Consider the following 23,794-nt stretch of genomic DNA (forward strand, 5'->3'; position numbering starts at 1 on the left):
TTGGTTTTATTCTGCAACTTTTCTTCAGATTGAACAGAAACATAGAACAAAGAAACAACGTAAGACACCATTTATATACATTATTTATTAGGGGTCCCCAGAAGGCATTAAGTGAGTCTGTCAGAAATTCTACTATTGGTTAGATAACAGAGCAACCTCACCTCATACTGTATGTATTGTTAGCCTCATAGCGCAATAGTTTAAGTCATATTGTTTTCAGGTCATAGCCAATGATGAAAAATGAAGCAGCAGTGTTAGGAGACTGAAGTTACACAGATATCACAATTTGTCTGAAAATATGACTTGGGCAATGATGCTATGAGGCTAATGATATGACACTTACACTCACTGGCTACAGGACTGACTCAACACTCAACTTTGCAACAGCAAACACACTGCTGCTTATAAAGTTGGAATAAAATATTTTTTTCTCCCTTCACATGAAATGATACTAACAATGTGATTTATTCTTGATAAATAATGTATAATTGGGACTCAATATCTAATCCTTGTACTTAGTCAGAGGTGATTACAGCTGTGCATAAATAGGAATGTATAAAAACTAAATTATTAAAACTTTATGGACAACAGTGTATTTGCTGTTGCAGAGTCGAGTGTAAAGTCGGTAGCAAGTAAGTGTAAAATTCTGAAATATAAGAGTTGCTCTGTTATCTAATCCATAGGATAATCTCTGAATGTTTTGAGCGAAATGTAATGCTGTCTGGTTTGCAAACTTTATAAGTAAACTGATGCAACTGTAAATTCCGTTTTTTGCTGACCTTTTACTAAAGCAGAACCATGAGCATGAGTCAGGATACAAACATCACAAACATGTTTGTAATAGATTCATATCAACAAATGATGAAGAATGATGAAGTGTCTCCAAACCCTGTGATATTAATTCTACATATATATTTCGCACTTTATTTATATATGTGTGTGTGTATATATATATATATATATGTGTGTGTGTATATATATATATATATATATATATTAGTGCCGCTGTCAAATGATTGACATTTTTAATCAGATTAATCACAGGGTTTTTGTGGATTAATTTAGATACATTTTTCATTTTTAATCTATATCAATCTTGTTTCATTTTTCATAAGCAAACAGACTCAAGAAAGTAGGGAATATATATGCACTTAACATGTTTATTAAACACCTTCAACAGTTTCAACAAAACAACTTGAAACAACTGTTCTGTCTTGGGTTTTTTTTGTCCTCATATTTCCATCCAGAGGGCCAATGTGCTGTTTAGCATCTTCCATCTTTATGGGTTGGTTCTGCTGCCTGTCACACAACTGAACATTTGCACATGCACAACACTAACTCTACTTGGACAAACTGCCCCAAATGTGTTGCCAGAGACGTTCAGAGTTATTATGTGCTGCAGATGGGTTAATTGCGTTAAATTTTTAATCTGATTAATCATGATGATGGATTAATCTGCATTTACACACACACACACACACACACACACACACACACACACACACACACACACACACACACACACACACATATATATGTTCTTTTACTACACTTTAACAACCACAACAACATTGGAAGATACAAAATAAATGCATGTTAAGAACTCTCAAAACTAAAAAGAAAAGAAAACTGCTTAGTTAACGCAACATAAAGTAACTTTTTAGTTCGATTAATTTAATGATTTTACCCGGTGTGCTTGTAAAAACCTCAGTTAAACCTCTCAGCTGAAGTATGTGCTTTAAGAAGTAGAGACAGCAGTTTCCAGGAAAGTGAAGAACAGGGAGGAGGTATTACTTACTAGAACTTTTTTTAAGTTAACTTTTTGCACTGAAAATTACACAGTCCTTGATCAGTCACCGGATTGCATGGATTGGATCAGTCATCAAACATCAGTGTCATGTAATACCCACCTCTGTTTCCTCTCCCTTCATCTTTAGATGATTTATACGGACCAGAATCACATGGAATGAATGTTCGATGGTGAAATGGAGGTAGGACTGAGAATGTCCCATGCCTTTGTTACCTTTGCTATTTTTGAAACTCATTTAACCATATGTATCCAGTTATTAATTTTTTCAGGGTCACATATCAAACCATAAGGTTAAAACCTGTTGTAGTATCTTCTGGTCCTATTGTCTCGTGTATTTGAGGAGATCTGTAAGGGCATTGCTGCCATCCTGTGACATAGTGAAGTTACAGCAAAGGTCATAAGACTGGGAAAATGAATGAATGAAGTTTGAGGCTTTCATCTGCACTGTGAACTTAAAAGCTGCATTCTCTTAACTTGCCTGAGGGTTGTGCTGTTATTTATTTATTTTTTAACAAGAAGTGTTTTCAGACAGAATATATTGTTATATGTTGCATGAAGGGGAAAAAATGCCTGTTCAATTTAAAATGTACCAACCTAATTGCCAAAATTTGTGTAAACTGCTTCACAATGACACAGGAGCGATGTGCAATAATGACTACGCATATTTATTGCAAAACTTCACCTGGTGTAACAGGAGTGGGTTCCTGTTTATTCACAGTATAAGATTACTGCACAACATGTACTCAATAGCTGCAAGGCCATCAGGAAATATTAGGACACTGATCTGTTTTTTTTTTTTTTTTCTTGTTTTGGCAGTTCAGTCTAAATCTGTATGTACTTTAAATCAAAGACTGTCTGACCTTAAGTGTTCATTTTGGTCTTTAAAGGTAAGACTGTTCACACATGTAATAGATGGATGTCCTTAGTGTGCAGACATTGTATTATGCTTTCAAGTGATTATAAAATATAAATCTCTGTATAGGACTCATATCCACATGGTATGAACAACCTCAAGTTAATTTCATTTTTTTTATTATTGCTATTGATGTAGTGCATAACACACTAAACTGAAATACATGATACAATACTGTAATGTTTAAGCACTCTGCACAATATAAAACTGTCATGGTGTACGTAAACATTTAAGGTTTCACACAAAATAAATAGATCAAAATTCTGGATCAACATTTTTAAAAGTGGCAATAGCCGAGGTTAATATTTGGCACGAATTGTGTACCCAGCCAAACCATGTTTTCTGAAAAAGAAAAGCCACAGAAGTTTCCTGTACAAATGTTGCAATCTCATCTTAGTCACGTGTTTGACAGCAGTGATCCGTTATTTCACTACTGACACTTTTGACAAAAAGAGATTATGTAACTGCTACCAGCAGTTTCATGAGTGTTCAGCCGCAATTAACGCTGTTAATATATGCATTAGTATATACAGTGGAAAAAAGTATTAGACCAGCAAAAGTCATCAAAAACAATGGTTACGCTATCAAGTACCAACTCCTGTGTGTATCGTCTGACTAAAACAGACAGAAAGGAAAACATGGAATGCCTAAAAGCACTGTTTTTGGAAGTACAATGCCACAGCTATTGATGTAAGAACTTAAGTGATTTTGGTTATTATTAAGAAAACATGGAAAATGGCTAAATATCAGCTCTGAAATGAAACTCTTATGAGCTATTTTTGTTGTTATCATTATATTTGTCCAAACAAATGTACCTTTAGTTGTACCAGGCTTAAAATGAACAAGAAATTGAAGAAAACAAGGGTGGTGTGATAATTTTTTTCGCGACTGTAGTAGACAGGGTAGCACTGTTTTGAAGGTGAAAAACCGCGTGTAGCAGGTGTTTGTTTGTTGAATGTTGTGGAGTCTTTAATACAGTTTGTTGACTTAACTCACTGAACAACACACATTCATAAAAGTTTGATTCCCACCCATCAAACTCTTCTTATATTACACTCTCACAGTTTAAGATACTGCTCGAGAGGATATCCTTTTTTAGTTTTTTTAACTCATAACTTCCTTTATTATCTGCCGGGTGTGCAAAACATTGATTAGTATCAATAACTAAAATTGACTTCCTGCACAGTTTAGTTTTGTATCATTAACACCAGTAAATATTTTTTTGTAAAATAAGATCCAAATATTTTTCAAACACAGATAATTGCGATATTATGAGGGACTACTCTTTGGTATCCAGAGGGTCCATTGTCTTCTATGAATAGCCCTGGCAGAGCACCATGCCTGTTGTCTGTCAGCACTGGGTGTGATGTGACTGTCTGAAGCCCGGTGAGTCAAACCCACAAGGCCAGGCCATGAGGAAGTTAAACCGCTTCCCGTGCCCCATCACAGACTTGTTTTGAAGGAAGAAAGGTTGAACAAAAACAGAATATGACTCCCATCTACCTACTTCATTTGCATTAAAAATAACTTTTAATGCAGGATTCACATGATTTCTATCATAGTATTACATTTTAATTCCTTGATTTCTGATGGTAAGAACAAGAAGTTAATATGAAACACTTAAAAACTTTTTCTTTGAATAGATAACATTGTTCTGGTAAAATCAGTGGATTGACTTATGGCACAGTGAATATGTAGAAACTCACCCCCTCATATGTTTGCCACCATAAGGTTAATTTCCTCAGTGAAAACATGTTTTTGCTTGACAGCAGTGCAAAGGCAGGCGTGACTGAGTAAAAGGTGTGAAAACCTCAGGACTTCAGTTACACAGAATGAGAAGAGCTTTATCCAAAAACACAGTTTCAGATAGTATTACATAAAATATTATTTGCTAATGCGGTTTGGAAATGTCATTAAGAGTACAAGGGAAAGTGTAAATAATTTCTTTTACATGTTTAAGACAAAACTAAGCAGAAACACACACTTGGTTCTTTCATACCTCTTCATTTGGGTTTAATCTGCAGTTACGTCTCATCAATTGTTGGCGATTTCAAGGTAGAAAGAGTTTAATATCCCTGTTATCACAATGGTTCAAGGACACAGTGAAAAAACTACTACGTACACAGCAAAATAAATAAGTGTTTGAAGTACAAAGAGTTTCACATGTCACTTTCCTTTCCTGACAACTCAAAATTAAAGGTACTTTTGGAGCAGTGGGGAAGTTTACTAGTGTCAGTCTTGAGCATCACAAGACAGATAAATCAGAAGTGAAACATAAATGGATATTGGAGAAAATTGAGAGATTATTATGATGTATTAGTAAAAACAATTTCTACAGCAAATCAGGAGACTTCTAGAAGCAACACAGGTTTGCCAAATCTGTGTAGATGAAGCCACATCCTCCCAAGGGAGTACGGGCATAGCACGTCTTGCCGCATGTAACCTACCTTTTCCATTTCTAATATATGTCATAGAAGCTAAATCCCCCACAGATTAATCACAAAGATCACAGTCAGTATTAATGTCACTCTAGTGCAGCGTGACGTTTTGCATGTACTTCATAAGTCAGAAGAAAAGTTAGGAAATGAGTGTCTCAGATAGAGAGAGAGAGAAACAGAGTGAGAGAGAGAGTCATGACAGGATATTTTGTCGTCATGGTTACCGGCAGACGATACGGATCTTGATCACTGTTTGCCATGCCACTCAGGGTAATGTGGCTGTAGTGCTGTCACAAGAGTTTTAGTGATAAACCCAGCACAAGAAGTTTCAGGTCTTAAAAATCAATGTGACTTGAGTCGGAGTTAAATTTGAAGAGCAAAGTATTCCATCGGTGAGGTAAGTTTCCTTCCCAGTTGTGTGTCTTTTTTTCTTGTTTGTTTTGTTTTTTACTGCTACAGTCCATCAGTCATCATGGCATGAAGATGATTTATTATTATTATATTTGTAGAAATGATTTGTTTTTATTTGTTATTTGATAAAGTGTTAAGACTGATCAGATGAGAAAGAAAGAAAGAAAGAAAGAAAGAAGAAAGAAAGAAAGAAAGAAAGAAAGAAAGAAAGAAAGAAAGAAAGAAAGAAAGAAAGAAAGAAAGAAAAGTGAAACACAGCATTGAAAAGTAAAAAAAACAAACCATCATACCGGCGTGAAGTCACAGTTATGTATTTACCTTAAAGCAACCATGAGTTTGACTCTAACAGGGGGATGAAAATACAATAATGGCATAAAGTCAAACATTTCTAAACAATTTTTTATTCATAAAATAATATCTCTATGATGATTTCCAGAGGAATACATTTTAAAGACAGTGTTAAAAGATGTTTCTACGCTGTGCCATGTGGTCAGACAGGGGAATTTGGTTTAAGCGGGTAATTTTGGCCAAACAATATGACTTTCCACCGGTTAACAGTCTGAGGCACAGCACCCTGGGGACGCTGACTTCCTCATGTACAAAACTATCTCTCAACACCACGTTTTTTTTTTTTTTTTGCTGTGCCAGAGCAAATGTGAGCATAGTGCAGCTGTATTCACAATCACAGTTATTGTTCTCATACTTCCTTTGTGTCACTTTCAGCATGAACAAACAGCAAACAGCCATGTCCTGTGAATTTAAGGTCATTAAAGTACAACTAATAAGTGAAAAATATAGATGCTTTCATGTGTCAAATTACTTAGTGTCAAAATGTAACCATAACTTTGCCTTTTCCTGAAATGGGAGGGTATGGAACTGCAAAGCCTTACAAAACTGTGGCAAAGGTAAATGCAACATAGTCTATGCGTTGCCTAACAAAAACCACAAGGTGGCAGTAAACACTGCAAAAACAAATTTTATTTGCCACAGTTGTAGTCTGCAGTGTCTGAACAGAATCATCAGTCCATTATGTGCATGACCATGTATGATGTTAAAGTGTGAAAATGTTTGTTTTTTTCAGATAAAGTGATTTCTATGATTTCTTCAAGTAGTCAAATATAATATTAGTTTATAATATTTCCATAAATGCATAACATATAAAGTATTACATTATCTCAAACATGTAGCCACAGATATGCATGATAACGATAAAGGAAAATAAACACATTTACAGGAACTTAGGTTTGACATTTCAGGATGTCTGGAGAGAAGCAGAAGACGTACTATTAAATCGTGCTCCTTTTGCTTCCTTTATGAAAGGAACACCTTAAAATACATGTGCCAGCTGGTAAGAAGCAGAAGTTTCCTTTCATTATAGATGCAGACAGTATTGAAATAGTCTTGGTATTATCCACTTGGATGGGACATCAAAAGTGAAAAAAAAAAAAAAAAGTAAGCTAACGTATCACTGATCACTGATCTTCTCTTTAACAGGTATTTATTGCTTGACTATCAAGATGAATTCTACCACTGTACCAGGAACCACCACCCCCTCACCCAACAGCACTATCTGCAACACCCTGTACGCCCATCGAGACTATGCCAGGGTCCTCATGCCTCTTGTTTATTGTGTCGTGTTTGTCGTGGGACTGTTCGGAAACTGCCTCGCCCTTCATGTCATCCGCCCCAATCTAAAGAAGATGAACTCCACCACCTTGTACTCACTTAACTTAGTCATTTCTGACATCCTCTTCACGTTCTCCCTGCCGTTTCGGATCACCTACTATGCTATGGGTTTCCACTGGCCCCTGGGTGAGACGCTCTGCAAGATCTCAGGCCTCATTTTCTACATCAACACCTACGCGGGGGTCAACTTCATGACCTGCCTCAGTATAGACCGTTTCATTGCTGTGGTCTTGCCACTGCGCTTTGCTCGACTTCGGAAAGTTAGTAATGTGCGCTACATTTGTGTTGGGGTGTGGCTGGTGGTCCTCGCCCAGACCCTCCCTCTCCTTGGAATGCCCATGACTAAAACTGAACCTGAGGGCTTCATCACCTGTATGGAATACCCCAACTTTGAGACCGTTCCACACATTGCTACTATACTGATTGGTGCTGTGTTCCTGGGCTACGTCATCCCCGTGGTCACCATCCTGGGGTGTTACTCTGTTTTGTGCTCCAAACTCCGGATCTCAGCCAAAACCAACCATCTGACTGAGAAGTCCGGCCGGAGCCGCAAAGCCATTGGCGTGATCTGTTGTGTTTCTCTTGTGTTTGTTATCTGTTACAGCCCTTATCATATTGACATCCTGCAATATATGATCCGCAAGCTAGTGTCGAGCCCCAGTTGTGTTGACCTCACAGCCTTTCAAGTGTCACTTCACATCACCGTGTGTCTCATGAACCTTAACTCTTGTTTGGATCCATTTATTTACTTCTTTGCTTGTAAAGGCTACAAGAGGAAACTGCTGAAGCTGCTGAAGCTCCAGGTCAGCATGTCCTTCTCCAGCGTAGCGAGGACTTCACCTGAAGGCTCCTCCAAGGACATTATCGATGGCAACAAGTTTCAGCTGAACAGCTCAACTATGGGAGCAACCAGTGAAAGGCTCACAGAGAGGAGGTTACACAAGTATGAGTAAGAGGACAGAAGCACGGACAGTTACACAATCTGAGGAACTTCTAGATCTCAGCTAGTCTTCCAAAGCTGTCTAGCACTGTCTTAAACAAACTGCTGTGGACAAATAGACCCACTTGCATGTGATTGTAGACTCAAGCAGCTGCTAAATGTCTGTATCCACAGTAATTCAGCAGACTGATCTGAATGACCGAAGATGCTGTAAAAGAAAAAGCAGCACATCCTGTTTTTACATATAAAAAGAATTCTATTGAGTAAAGATGTTGAGAAAAACCACCAAGATTGCAGCAAAAGAAAAAAGTTGTATCTATCCTATCAATTATATCACTCTGCTGCTCTTTTGCATAACACAATAGACAGATACTGTCTGAAAAGATTATTGAATGCAGCGCTGTAGCTGGATATTTACATCTCGACAGTGACCTCAGACCATCCCTACAGTGTTACTTTCATAAACTGCAATGTTAATCTGTGCAGAAGATGTGAATTTAAAGCGTAAGACTTCAACACATTTAGTCCATATGTGTATTATTTCATACTGAACTGCTCATAACCGTTATTTTCTATGCAAAAGGTGGGTCTATTGATTATGAAAATTAGTTAAAATAGGTTGTTTGTCAGCTGTTCTTTTTTACTATTACGAACAAAATATTAATGTGCTAACATTCAACTGTATAACATTTGTGCATAATGATGTATTTGGTGTTTTTGTAACACATGTTCAAAGTACATTGGCGCAATGTCAAATATTTAATGTTATTCATTTTGTCTCAGGGGAGTGAATTATTTTATCAATGACTCAGTTCATAAAATTACTCACTTGTGTTTTGCTTTGTTTTTTTGTTTGTTTTTTATATAAAAGCACCAAACAATTCCATTTTTCAACAATTTTCAATGAGTTGCTTTAATACTGATGGATTTATGATATGTAAGACATTGGGAGACAGTACTTTTTGACCAGTCTAAAATGTCAAAGTTGATGTTTGTTTTAGGGTTGAGATCTTGTTGTTTTTTTTTTTTTTGTTTTTTTTTTGAGGTAATATTAATTGTAATGTTACTTAATGCTGGGTGTTTTGTGCTAGAAAACAAAAAGAAGAACAAGAATGTATAAGACGAAAAAGAAGAAGAAGGCGAAGTCTGTTCTGAACACATGGTCGTGCAGCATGACACCACTCTTTTCTACAGCTAAATCCCCTTAAATGTCACATACTGTATAAACTGTGAAGGCATGTTCAAGAATGTATGATAGTCAGAATGTTTCCATGCTGTTGATACGTTCTTACAGCCTCTAAATAATATTTGTTACCTGTAAAGGATAAAAAAACAAAACCCTGTTTAATTCATCTCCAAAGTGTATGAGTACAGTATACAGCCACGGTATTTGTACTCTGCTGGTGAGGAGAGATTGACGGTTAGTACCCTACTCCGAAACTAATAATTAGAAACATTTCCTGAAGCCTCGGGGTTGTCAGTTAAAAAGGAAACTCATTATCACATTCACTGTTGTTTAATGTACAGCAGGTAACTTTAATTTTTTTTTTTTTTTTTTTTTCAGGACAGAGCATTATTAGTAAGCAAGTGAAACACGTGGTAAATCAAAAGTAAAGTTTGTTTGAGGTATGGTTTGAACTAAGTCATTTAGGTATTTAGGTTTGTGTGTTGAGGTTAGGTCACTGGGTGTACAGTTACGGTTCAGAAAAGACAACTTGTTGGTTTGTACCAGTGTGCAAAGAGGAATTTCTGACCTGAAAGTCAAACGTGTTTCACAGTTCAATACTCTGCAGCATCACTTGCTGCATCAAGGTAACACTGTGGTCTGTCACCATGCACTGCTACCAAGTGTTCAGTAAACTGTATATATTTGTGGCGGGTATGGCGCAGTTTTGTGTGTAGTGTGTAATAAATAGCCCTTCATAAAGATATGTCTGTGTTGCTAATCAGTCGTATTATCTGTATAAAGATCCAACTGTTCTATTTTTTACTTTGCATATATTCTATCAAGCCTGGACCCTTTGGTTGATGTACAGAATGTGCTTATTCCTCTCTTTTCTCTGTCAACACATTTTGATGCTGCTGACACTGTTATATGTGCTGAGGATTTTTTCAGTGCATTCAATATGTATGATGCAGATTCTCTTTTTTTTTTTTTTTTTTACATTGAGTAGACAGTTTGTTTTTAAATTGCAATAAAAACTTGTGCATTAAATCAAAATGAGTCAAATAAAACATACAGACAGAACATAAAATACACACAGTTTAATCAACCTGGACATATAAGAGAGGATCGGGCCACATTTCAGCCGTTTCGTGTGCAACATCATATTAATTTTCCCAGCGTGTATCCAACAAACAATAATAAAAAAGCAACGAGAGGCTACTGAAAAAATAACAGAGTCAGCATCGCTACAACCTAAAGGTGAGCAAAACCACAGAGCAAAACATTTCTCGAAGTCTAAATAAATAAATGAACAAATAAATTAATATATGCCTCCTTTGTTGTAAAAGTTTAAAATGTGCAGTATCACAGAGGGGATTGATCTGGCTGCTACACCAAAAGAATTAATAACATCTAGTCGCACTAGTCCCTGTTGGCCTGGTCCATGATATTGGAAATAATCCTGAGCAGACCTACACACTCTTTTTTAGATGTCGACTCCTCTCACTTCTTGAAAAACCAGACCAGTTGGCAAATTAGATTAAAATCAAATTAAACTATTTGTAGCAATCAAGCTTAACACACTATATACTTTAGCCATGTCCTTGGCTGATTGGCACAATATTATGTATTGCAGTAACACTGTGTTTCACACATATAATTGCCATCTGCTCCATCACTTCATTCATTCCAATTTCTTTGGGGATTAAAAGTAAATACTTGCTTCAGGAAGGAATAGAGAGTATCAGAGAAAACATCCATATTTAATAATCATTTAACTGTACAGGTACTAAATTATGTGTTAATGAAATTTTGTGTTCTGGCATCTCAAAGGTCAAAAATGTTAAGTGGCAAAAATAAAGTTTAATATAGTATATGCTAATAGCCTAGTCTTTTATGCAATAATATGACATTAGTTAGTGCAAAAAACAGTTTCCACAGACGTAACAGTCTAAATTCCTAACAATATTGCAGTGATTATCTTTTGCCTCTAGAGGACAGTATAGAATAGGGTAAAAATGATACAGTAACGAAAATAAAGCAACTCTTTTACAGGCACTGAATGCTGAATCTATGGTAAATAGCCTGTTATTTATCCTGTTTTAACATCACAAAATGGTGTCATTGTTTTGTAAGATTCTTCAGTCTGGTGTTAATCAACATGTCCATATAGGAAACTGTATAATGAAAGCTAAGCACAAATAGGATCTGTTGTTTCATTTTCATTTCCTTACACATATATACTGTAAATATAGATGCAGTTACATTTTTTATCATACAGGTGAATAAAAAATGCAGTATGGACTTAGTATGGAACGAATGACTTAAAGAAAGCAATGTGACAAGTATCAAAGAGAGGAAAACATCACACAGACTGTTGTCATAACAACATATTGCAATGAACACAAAGTACCATCTGGTATGAGATTTTTAAGACACATCGAGAGGACAAGCAGATAGATAATTATATCCCGGGAATAGGACTGAATGAGCAGTCTGCATACCCACAGAGTGCTGCTGAACCAAAAATACACAGATAAAATAATGTAGTGGCCAGTAAAAGTTCAGAAGCAACACTAACCAATGGCAAGTGCCTGTCCAAACTGAACATATTGTACGGGGGCTCAATTCACAATGGAGAACAAGGAAATATTGCAAGTTGTGACAAACTGTGATGCGGTCTGTTGTTCATTACAGACATAATTGGAGGGAAAAGTACCGATGAGGAGATCAGGGGAAGAAGTTGTGATTTGAAAGTATTCTTAGAGCCAAATGTCCTAATTCATGGATGTTACTATCTCGCACTCACATTAATCACACACATTAATCTGTATTCATTCCTGGTCCAGACTGACCTTGAGTGTTTCACCTGAGGTATGCGCTTTGCATCCATTAAGTCGACGTGGTGTAAAACCATCTCACAGCATCAGCGTGAAGTGTCTATTACCACCATCTTATTTCCTGTTTATATGGCAACTGCCTCAACATCCTGTTTTTAATTACTTCTCTCCAGCAGCAGATGCTTCTCACAGCAACCTGCTGTGGATTACTCCCCTGAGAACTAATGTGCTGTGACAGACCCCACTTTTCCAATCAATAACTCGCCCTAAATCTGCCATCTCTCTGCCTGCCAAACACACTCCCACTTCTAATGGCACATCATTTTCTTTAAGGGGGTGTAATTGCAGACTGTGGAAAGCTGAAGCCCTTTTGTGTTCCATTACATAGATACTGTAAAGGAATCTAAAATACAAAAAAGTACGGCACACAGTCAACACAGGAAGTGATGGGGGCTTTACACAGTTTGCTCAGTCTCACCACCATTTCCATCACAGCAGCCTTAGTGAAAGTATTCACTTCCCTCTTTTGGCTGTTACAGTCTGATAGCCCAGATAAATCGCTTTACCACTTCATAAAACCTGTTGGTGCAAGCTTGTCAAGATGTTTGTGTGATTTCAGCGGTAAGTACAGCCTTTTATTGTCCTGGCAATGAAAGCTGATCTGTTTGACCTTTATGATGGAGAAAAGAAAGTCATTTGGCAGACGTGTTTTACAGCATGTTACTTGCTACTGTATTTTGAGCCTGAGGTTTGACAAAAAATGGTTAATATCAGCTAATTTTATTTATATTGTATGCACATGTATTTATTTATCAGTGTTGATTTCCTCACATTGAATATTTAATGTAAATACATAGTGAAAAACACTGGAAAAAAATGAAAACTTGCTGTCAAACATAAGTCACATGATTTCTTATTAAGGCAGAATCAGTCGCGTAGTGACTCGCCTCACTTCCACATACTATAACATCACCAGAGATGGCATTCTCTCTTTTATTTTACAATGCAGTGTTAGTAAACTCTTTTGCTTTATAATATTAGATTTTAGACAGACGTGGCCACTCTAGCTTTTTCAATTCAGATGTATCTTTTCTAAAACTATATATTCAGATGATCTACCAGCAGCTTCTGCAAACTGTAAAGCAGATGTGTCCATATTTAGAACGCAGCCACTGGCTATTTTAACCACAGCACTCTCGAAATGAAATGTCCCTTTTTAATGTGCCAGACCTGGCTAAAAAAAAGTTTTCATCAGGCTCAGTTATTTAAACCAATGGATTTTTTCTTGTCACAAACACACCAGACAAATGTACATTATTTTTGTGTTAAATTCCTTTTCTTCAGTATTCCCATACAGTTTAGTTTTCATGATTATATAATATGAAATCAATGAAGTGTGCCCCTACTATTCAGATCACTTGAATTAAACTAGTTTATTTCTGCTATATTTATAGCTGCTGAAATCAAAATTTTAGATGACCACAACAGCTGTTTTTTCAAGATTTAATGGAAATTCATTGTTTAGAAATTTTGGTAACACATTATCCTGTATTAACTCATGAAGACCCAAACATCTATCACCAACCAAAACCATCTACTGATCTAAAATGTTAAATATCTGTTGGTCCATTACTCTAATCAATACATGTAAATAACTGGCGTAAAATGCAGTTTGTGGTCTTTTCATGGTCATCAGATATGACCCATTTGGACATTCAGAGGCTTTGTAGTGAACGTGGAAACACTGTCATCTTCTACAACATTGAATCACCAGTAAAACCCATGCAGTTGGATCAATGACAGTGGATGGACACATTGAGTTTTTGTTCAGTTAATGATATATTTTACTAAAAAAGTCACTTTTTCTGCAGTTTTCTTTGTTTCTGATATAATAACCATCAACTTTAAACTGAGCTTTTATGAACTTCTACATGATCAGTCAATTTAATATTGAAAAATAACCAATTTATACTGATAGAATACAAAATACAGAAGATAATATTATAAATAAATGGTGATGATTCACTTAAGAAAGGTTAGATATAGAGAAAATGTCATTTGGGAACTGGCATAAATGTAGCGTTGGGTCTTTATGGGTCATGGAGACAGACATAACCACCATTAACTAAAAGTATACTGATACCTTATTAGGTATCAGAAAGCCCATTAGTAATGTCTTGGTGTGTGTATTCTACAAGTAGGAGGCTACTGACTAACAGTTTCCCTGATGTGTATCAATGGTCATTTAGGAGGTTATTGAACATTAATTACAATATTTAAATGTCTGGCTCACTATGGGCTTTGCCACCACCTTACAAGTGTTTTATAGTGTCTAATTATGACCTAATATGCTCCTTAATTGTATGGTAATAAACAACTAGTTACTGGTTAAATATTACTGTTACTGTTGATATGAAATGTAGTATTATTGGTAAAAAAAAAAAAAAAAAAAAATTCTAGAAATATTGTCATGAATGAATGAATGAATGAATGAATGTTTATTTCAGTTAAGTACAAAACACATACATATTAAAAAACAAACAAACATAAAATTAACACAACTGGTAACTGAAAAAGGAAGAAGCTGAAGCCAGAGGCTTATTTCTGCTTCTCCTATTCCCATCCTTGCTTCAAGTCCACACCTGAAGTTGCAGCAGATTAGAACTTAAACACAAATTATTCTACATTATTGGAACATCTATTACATCAATTAAGATAAAGTTTACTACATGATAATCTTGTCTCTGTGTTCTTTAGGTTTTAGTATGATGCTTGATCTCAACACCTCTAACATGTCTGTGGAGTCCAGTCTGGTCAGACCGGAGCAGGGCCCGGCAGAATACCGCATAGCAGGCCTGGTCTTCTACTGCTTCGTCTTCATCATAGGAGTCATTGTAAATCTCACTGCTTTATGGGTGTTTGCCCTCACCACCAAGAAGAGGAACTCAGTCACCGTCTACATGATAAATGTGGCAGTAGTAGACCTCATCTTCATCCTGCTGCTTCCCTTCAGGATGGTTTACCACCACCAGGATTACTGGCCCTTTGGAAATCTCTTCTGCAGGATCAGTGCAGCTTTGACCATCTTCTATCCCTGCATAGCTCTGTGGCTGTTTGCACTTATAAGTGCTGACCGTTACATGGCGATTGTGCAGCCAAAGCATGGCAAGGAGCTAAAGAACATCCCCAAGGCCCTGGTAGCGAGTGTTGGGGTGTGGGTCATGACTCTAGGCAGCACTGTACCCCTGCTCTTCTCTGCGGATGACCCTGATCAAACCTCCAATTTTACCACCTGCATCAAAATGCAAGACATCATTTACATGCGTCGAGACAACCCTGTCAACTTTGTGAGGCTCATCTTTTTCTTCCTGCTCCCTATATGTGTTATGATTGGCTGCTATGTTGTCATTGTGGACAATCTGATCCATGGACGCACCTCAAAACTGAAACCAAAAGTGAAGCAGAAGTCCATCCGGATTATCATCACACTCATTATCCAAGTGTTGGTGTGTTTTGTGCCGTTCCATGTATGTTTAGTGCTTCGGTTGTTACAGACTGATGAAGGGGGGTTCAGCACATGGGCGGTTTTCACCACATACTTGATGAATCTTAGCACAGTCTTAGATATTATCCTGTACTACATTGTCTCAAAGCAGTTCCAGGACAGGGTGATCAGTGTGATTCTGTACAGAAACTATCTGCGAAGTGTGAGGAGGAAAAGTAGGCACACACATACAGGCAGCATCCGATCAATGAGCAACCTGACCAGTGCAATGATATGAATCAGGCATCACCTCCATGTCAAACAACACATGGAGAAGTATTGTGCACAATTTGGCACAATGTAACAGTGAATGCATCGCTGTGTGCATGGTTCATTATCAAAAGGATCAAAACTTGCAATTAATTTCCAAGATGTAATTTACACTCACAGTATGGGAGTGCTGCTGTTGTGGCAAAAACATCTGTGTTCAGAGCTGATTGACTCACCCATGAGACTTGAGATGTTCTCTGTTCGTCTTTGCTCTGGCAGACAAAGCACCAGTATCTTTGGCTCAGGTGTAATAGATGCAGGCAAAAATAAATCTTGCAAACATTTAACACATATAGCTCACAGTACAGCACTGTTTGCTTTTGTTAATATGAATAAACAGTGGACGTCTATTTCGGCATTTACACTGTTAGCCTTGAAGTATGAAGAGCATAACAGAACCCACAGTGGGAAGCCTACAGGAAATGATGGTGGGTTTTTAAAGGTGGCTGCTTTAGTTTAGCTGTGGGTTACTTTAGTCACCTAAATGCAGCATCCGTAAACAGTAACTGTAATCATTAATGCTGTTTAATATCCTGTTTATAACAAATTTTAAATATTTGAAGTGAAGTTGAAGCCCAACCATTTAATGTATGACATTCCTAACCACAGCACAGACTTCCTGAATACTGCTGTACATGTAATGACCAGCTGATGGCAGCATGGCACAGCTAGAACCCATGAACCTGCCACAGCAAGGATCCTTTTTACTAAGTGGATAGACTTTTGCTTCTGTGGTGCGAAGTCCGTTTTATCTTTTTACTTGTCTCTGTCTTTTATTACATTTAAATTAGTTTTATAATTGTAAATATGCTACAACTACATGCAGTGAAATGACAGAATAAGGATTTTACCTCCTCACACAGTAGTTGTTAACTACTGCAGAGTTTCCTCAGAGAGGAATCTGACCATGGTGTGTTTATGGTCAAATGTGAATTGTATTGATTACATGTTAAATGATTCAGTCACTTGGAGTGCATTTACAGTAACATCCTCAAGAGATGTCAGAGAGGCTATTCACTAGATTTAAAGCAACCTTAACCTTAAAACAGAAAAGCATTTCTGCACTGGGATACTTCAACATAAGGTCTCAGCTGGGAATGTAAGTTCCACTATGAACAATCCTGCAAATTAACTCCATTTCTTTCCTCAAATAACAGACAAGTGATGAGTTAGATGTTACTGAATGTCTGACAGTTTTGTCTGTCTGCAAAGACCGGTTAATATAAATGAAGGGGGAAAAAATCATGTTTGAATGTGACGGTTTTGATAGGTATGCTGCACAAACATAACCCAAGCTAAAAATCGATTTTGTGTTGGCAATTGCTAAAATAATCGAATTACAGTGTCTGTCACACCTACACAGTTATAACTGGATTAGACAGTGTCTTGGCGTAGCTGAGTAAATACGTAGTGTCTCATACAATTAGATGGTCAAGGCGTTTTGTGGTATAGCACATGTACCACAGTAACTCTCAGAATTGCACATGAAGTGTTTTAAACAAAAAACTTAATGTCTGATGTATTTCTTGACAGAAATTTGTTTCTTAATGTTTCCCCATGTATTCATCAGTACAAATAATAAAATGTTGTGTGCATTTGGTGTTCAGCTGGTTTGTATAATTTTCCAAATGTCCAAATGTGTCCATGCTGTTGGTTTTGTGTTTCACTGTGTTTAATAAGAGGAGGCAGACTACATGATTTCCATTTCACATGGAATTCTGGGAACGGCAGTTCATCACATGATGATAGGTTTATTGGCTGGTGGACTACAAGTGGATTTATAACCAAGAGGTTAAAGGTCAAATGAAACATCAGAGGGTTGTCTATCTGTCCCACCTGTTAGACATCAAAGAAAAACCAGCCACGCTGCTCACAGCAACTGGCATTTAAAACAATTAAGTTTCCTGTCAAGTCTCTGTGATGAATTATCCGGAAGCTTTACCCACTGTAATTCTAAATCTTCCCAACAAGTGCCTTTGTTGTAGAGAAATTAATGAAAACAAGATTGTCTTTCATAGGAGCTGATCTAACAGCGCGACAGCCAGCTGCTCTTCTTTGGGAATAAAAACAGTCAGCATTAAACACAGCTCAGACAAAATACTTTTTTTTTCTACCACTCGTGTGGAAAACAAATCAGGCGGCGAGCGCAGTGGCCATCTGTTTTGTTATTTGATATGTGTGAATACATGTTGTAATGACTTTGTTTGTGAATCACTCTGCTCGGCAGAACACACGAGAGCTCTCGAAGTGCTGGAGTGTTCAAAGCTAATCATATAATTGGACACAATAGTCGATGACAAATGGAGACGCTTGGAGCCAGCCAGCTGGGGAAGTGAATATGTAATCATTGTAAAATCATATCATTTTTGCATATTTGAAGACAGCTTAATAGAGTTTGCGTGTCAGCACACTATAAAATGATGATCAGAGAGAGTATTGCTGTATTTGCTTTCTAAACTGTGCTGTAGTGGTGTATTCGTCTTTATCATGATTAAAACTATTCCTCACAAGGCTGTAACTTCAATGTCCTTTTTTTTGTCTTGTGTGATGATCAGTGTTGAAGCAGATTTGGGAAAAATGACACTATTCTGTATAAGAAAAAACAACATTTACATATTTCAAGGTTTATTTATTACTTTATAATTATATGAAAAGAATTAATAATGCTTAATCCATATATTGGGACCATTTGGCTCATTTTAGTAAACAACTCCTACTAAAATAAACCATCAAAAATCAGCTTTTACTACCTAAATGTGTTGTGTTTGAAACAACACAAAATCAGTAATATGTTGCAGTTTGGTCTGAAGCTCTGTTCCCTACACTTTTACTATGCCATTAGTCTTCATATTGTTCCCATTAGAGAGCACGAGGACATGAAAGAGACCCTATAACGTTATATAGATACTGTACACATCCAGCCTCGCCTGGGCCTCCTCGTCTACTGTACGGCATTAGCAACAAGCAGCTGCCTACGTTTACATCATTTAGTGTTTCTCTCAGGGCACTTTAATGCACTGAACCTCTCCCCTGGTAAACTTTACAATAGGATGTTGAGGGATACTTCTGGACTGCCATAGGAAATGAGAGGCACATGTGCATGGATCTAGCGGCGCAACAGTGGGTTCCCCCCTGTGATGCTGAGCTTAAGGGCTGCACAATGAGACTAATGGATTCCTTTTGTGGCCAAAAATAGGTTAAGTACATGAGCTATTGTTCTTATCTGAGGTAGATGTACAACAATACGTACAGTAGAAAAATGTGTGAGGTATTGCTTCATACACTTAGCCAAGATAGCTTTGCAGAGGTAATCTTTTCCTTTGGCAATTGCAATCTACCCCTACATTGTCTTTCGTCTCCATTAAAAGGAGATAATCTACTGCAAGAGTTTCAAATGCTACTAAACTGGCTCCAATTGACCCCGCAGTCAGTAGAGAGCAGAAGAAGAAGGGGGAAATGTATGGCCTTGATTACAGCTGTGTGTCTATTTTAGCAGATTGTTCTGTTGCTGATTCACACACACAGCCAGCCACCATTAGCCCGTATAAATAATGTAGGGCTCTCATCTCTCTCTCTTTTTTTTTTTTTTTCCCTAACTTTCTACTCAGCTAAGTGCCGTCATGGAAACCTTGGCCTCCTCTTGTCAGGTTCTCCATAGATTAGTATAAGATTTATTTTAACTCTGTAAAACAGGGTGTTTTTTTTTGACAGCGTTCCACTCCATGCATGTGGGAATGTTTTTAATTGTGCTATGTGAAGTGGAATAGGAGCTCCGGTGGGGACTGTGTCAAGTTGTGTTAATATTTAATCCAGTCTCACTTCCTCATGATCCACAGTATCGTCAGTACAGAACAAGGAGGGAACATTTCAGCAGACACAAGTGAAGACAGTGTGACTCCAGGACACTGTCTCATTTAGAATATATAGGATTGTGAAAAGCATATACAGAGATATTATTATGAAATTCCACTTGTACCTCTTTTCTGCGCTCAGGCCTGAGCCATAACACCAGTCTGTGAAAAGTGAGTGATATTATGGCAGCTAATGCTAATGCACTCATTTCAGCTGATGTGCATTAAAAGAGAGCTGACTGACAAATTTAATGTAAAAGCCAGGTAGAGAGGAAGAGTGGAGTTGTGTGCGGATGAGAAAAAGAGAGAGTGCGGTGTTAGTTTGTGTGTGAGGGAAAGGGGGGTGGGGGGTGGGAATGAGAGAATGAGTAAGAGAAGGAGGGATGGAGGGAAGAGCAAGAGAGGCCTTTCACTTCCTCTGTGTGCACATCACGTCTCCTCTCCCTGAGCTCAATTACAGGATTGATACTCAGAGAGGAAACTTCATCATGTCGTACAGATGTCTTCACTGGGAGAAAGAGGGAGACGACGCATGTTGTCATTTAACGTGACATGGTCTGCGTTCATTCAAAACAAACAAAATGAGAAACAGTTGGACTATAGATTCCATTATGCCTAATAATAAATATAAAGCACCAGTAAAAACTTGGCACTGGTGTAAGCAGGGTGAATACTCACCGATGGGAATACGAACAGGAGGTACCCATGCCTGTTAGACAAAGAATTTAACCATTCTGCAGAGTGAATTAATTTAAAACAATAACTTGTAAACAATAATACTCTTTCAGTGTGCTATTCAGCACCATCATAGTAAACATTTTTTATAACCCAGACAGCTCTATAAAGTGCTTTAGGCATCATTGGACACAACCGTCATTAGTCAGTGCCTGTGTGTAAATCTGAATAAAACCACAGTGTTCATGATGCTGCACAGACACAAGCCCATATCTATTTTACACTGTTTCATTTCAAACATGACACAAGCACAGAACACACTCCACAACAATGGCCGTGTTTTGCTTTAATTTGATTAGGTTTTGTCTTAGCAAATGCCAAGTCCTGTTTTGCCTCAAGAACATATCTCTTAATCACGTTCCATCCAGGCTGTGTCTTTCATCTAAATCTCACAGCCGTGGCTCACACCCAACTTTATTTCGCTATAAGGTAGAAAAAAGCACACACACGCACCAGCACACATGCACACACTTTGAGCAAGGGGGAATACAATGACAAAAGCCTAGCTCTCATCTCTGTCACATAAAGTGATGTTTTGTGTTTAGCTGTGTGCAACTGAGGTGTGTGTGTGTGTGTATGTGTGTGTGTGTCTGTCTGCAGGGCTCAGATCCATGTTGTTTGGTTTGCTTCTCCATTAAGAGAGCTGTAAAGGAGAGGGAACAGATGGCTGCTGGCCCGCTCTGTCCTGCATCCTCTCACAACTGCCACACTTCCTGTGCGTCCATTAATCTTCTCTCACTACTCCTGCAGCACAACTTTATTAAAACAACTCAGGAGAGAGCGAACAACAAGCCCGCGCAGCTGTCAGGAGCAAAAGACAGAACCATTCGTCCACAGAAGAACGGCCTCGCATTTCTAGACGCATCTGTAAAACAGCTCGACTAGAATCCAGTTGGCTTTGAAGCAGGCTCTGCAAAGCATTGGCTGTATTTGAGACACAGTAAATGCTCATTATAACACAGCTGGAACTGCTGTTGTTGCGGAGTTCATAGGCATAGTTTGTCAAAGTTAAACATATGAGACTCTAGCTCCCTGCTTGGGATAGACTACCGTTTCCTCCTGTTCTAGAGGCACAAGGGAATGCTGGGTAATAGCAAAGTTTGGCATGAGTGAGGAGAATTGTTAACGTTTACATCTATGAGTAACCTGGATATGACACAGATAAAGATTATACACTTTGCCTCAATCAGATATTCAGAAAATATCATCAATTTTGGTAAAAAAAAAAAAAAAAAAAAAAAAAAAAAAGAGGAGTTATGAAGAAAGCATTTAGCTTAACATCACATTTTAACATTTTAACACCTAAAACTATCATCCTGCTTGAATTTTTCACAGTGGGAAATTTATTGGTATTTAGGAGGTTTGTGCATATATACATGTATGATGCTGTCATGACAAATATTCTACAAATGTAGCTCTATTTGGCCCTGCACTCTGTGTCCATAACAGTCAGCGGGTAAATTGAAAAATCAATTCCAATTTAAATTATTGGAATAAAGAACTCCAGGAGCCGGAGATAAAAAAAAAAAAAGAAAAAAAAACCCTTCTTCTTCTTCTAGATCCCCTTTAATTGGAAAGTCATTTCTTCAGGGTATTCTAATGGTTCTGAGGGAAGATTGCAAAATAAAGTTGATGAGCTGGGGGGTGGGGGTGGGGGGGGTTAATAGCGCACGCTTGTGTTTGTGTGTGTTCGACTGACCCTGTGTGTTTTCTTTACTCTGCCACGTAGTGTTCAGTCTTCCCCTCCCTTATGACAGAGGCACCAAATGAAGACTAATCCTGTGGGCTCACACACACTCAGACACACACTCCCTCACGCCTGTGGTCACTCGCCTCATCCATCTGCTATCTGAGGGAGTGTTGGGGGCTCTTGGGTCAAACTAAATTAACCATCCCTCGCTCACAATTGTAAAAATGTAATTGACTTAATATAACCAACCCTGGTGATTTGGATACTGTGGCCGTGGGTAATTTTTCAAAGCTTTCCAATGCCACTTCACATCTGAAGCATCTTCAGACACTAATATTGCGTTGATGAAATAAAGTGAATTCTTTAGAAATTCTGTTGTAGCTAATTAAAAAACAAACAAGACTGTTATTAGGAGTGCAATGTAGTAATCAAAGTTACTGATATTTCATAACTGTTTCATTTGATGTTCTGGATAAACTTCATTTACGGATGTTTCTAAGAAAAGAAAATAGAAATGTTATATATAGTCTAATTTATAATAACGATTATAATAATGTTATATAGCCTTTTGTGCACTATTGAGCATGCACATCACAGCAGGGTGGAAGTGTTTCTGACTGCTTAAAGTGATGTGGCAATTACTGAACAATAATACTATGTCCATGTCATTATGTCAAACTATGTAAAAGTCCATTTAGTATGCGTTAAAGGTGCAATATGTAACATTTCAGTATTTTAAAAAAAATAACAATTGAAGCTATGTTATAGATTTTATTGACTCATTATATCCCATATTTCCAGTAATGTTTGAATTCATTGAAAATGATAATTTTCTTGATAATATTACATTAATATATGTCAACGAACATAATTTGAATAAAATTTAAATGCATTGCCTTGACCGTAAATTTGATTTCTGTCACATTCGATACATTTCCACTGGCAGTGATGGTGAAAACAACTTCCATCATCTCCGCTCACATCCAAGCTACAATTTTATTATTATTTTGACTGAGAGACCCCTAGTGGCAGAAATGGCACACTGTTGTTTTAACAATACAAATGGATGATCATTATTATTATCATTCAACTGCAAATTAAAACAGGAATTAACCGCATTCTGGTGTATTTGTTTGTACAAAATGCTGTAGCACATTGTTGTGTTAACATTATTACACTGGCAAGGCACCAGTGTAACCTTAAAATGGCATACCGCCCTAAAAAGGGATTAACACTGGCAGCATCTGTCTGCAATAAAAACTCAAAAGTTTACTCTGTCTCGCTGCATCAACAGGGCATTATTCTCAATAAATCAATCTACCTTTTTTGGCTCCCCTTTCTGGTGTGAGACCTTTCTGCGTTGTCTTGTTGACATTAAAGAGGCACTGGGCAGAGGCATTTCCATTCAAGAAACTTGTTGACATAGTTATCAGACATCAAGAGCCTTGTGTCATACTGAAAAGGCCTTATGAGAGTAATAGAGATGTTAAAGGGCGTGTTG

General features: G+C 37.5%; 2 protein-coding genes across 2 annotated transcripts; both read left to right on the forward strand.

Annotated features, from left to right (window-relative positions):
- The first annotated feature begins 5,401 nt into the window (after positions 1-5,401).
- On the forward strand, positions 5,402-10,427 carry gpr183a (G protein-coupled receptor 183a). Its single transcript, XM_030125831.1, has 2 exons — positions 5,402-5,558; positions 7,067-10,427. The coding sequence occupies exon 2, from the start codon at positions 7,090-7,092 to the stop codon at positions 8,209-8,211; it is 1,122 nt and encodes a 373-aa protein (XP_029981691.1). The 5' UTR covers positions 5,402-5,558; positions 7,067-7,089; the 3' UTR covers positions 8,212-10,427.
- A 2,274-nt stretch (positions 10,428-12,701) lies between these two features.
- On the forward strand, positions 12,702-17,612 carry gpr18 (G protein-coupled receptor 18). Its single transcript, XM_030124008.1, has 2 exons — positions 12,702-12,824; positions 14,961-17,612. Exon 2 carries the CDS (start codon positions 14,969-14,971, stop codon positions 15,983-15,985), a length of 1,017 nt encoding a protein of 338 aa, XP_029979868.1. The 5' UTR covers positions 12,702-12,824; positions 14,961-14,968; the 3' UTR covers positions 15,986-17,612.
- Positions 17,613-23,794: the final 6,182 nt, after the last annotated feature.

Source organism: Sphaeramia orbicularis, chromosome 21 (genome assembly GCF_902148855.1).
Source record: "Sphaeramia orbicularis chromosome 21, fSphaOr1.1, whole genome shotgun sequence".
In the NCBI taxonomy this organism is placed as follows: domain Eukaryota; kingdom Metazoa; phylum Chordata; class Actinopteri; order Kurtiformes; family Apogonidae; genus Sphaeramia; species Sphaeramia orbicularis.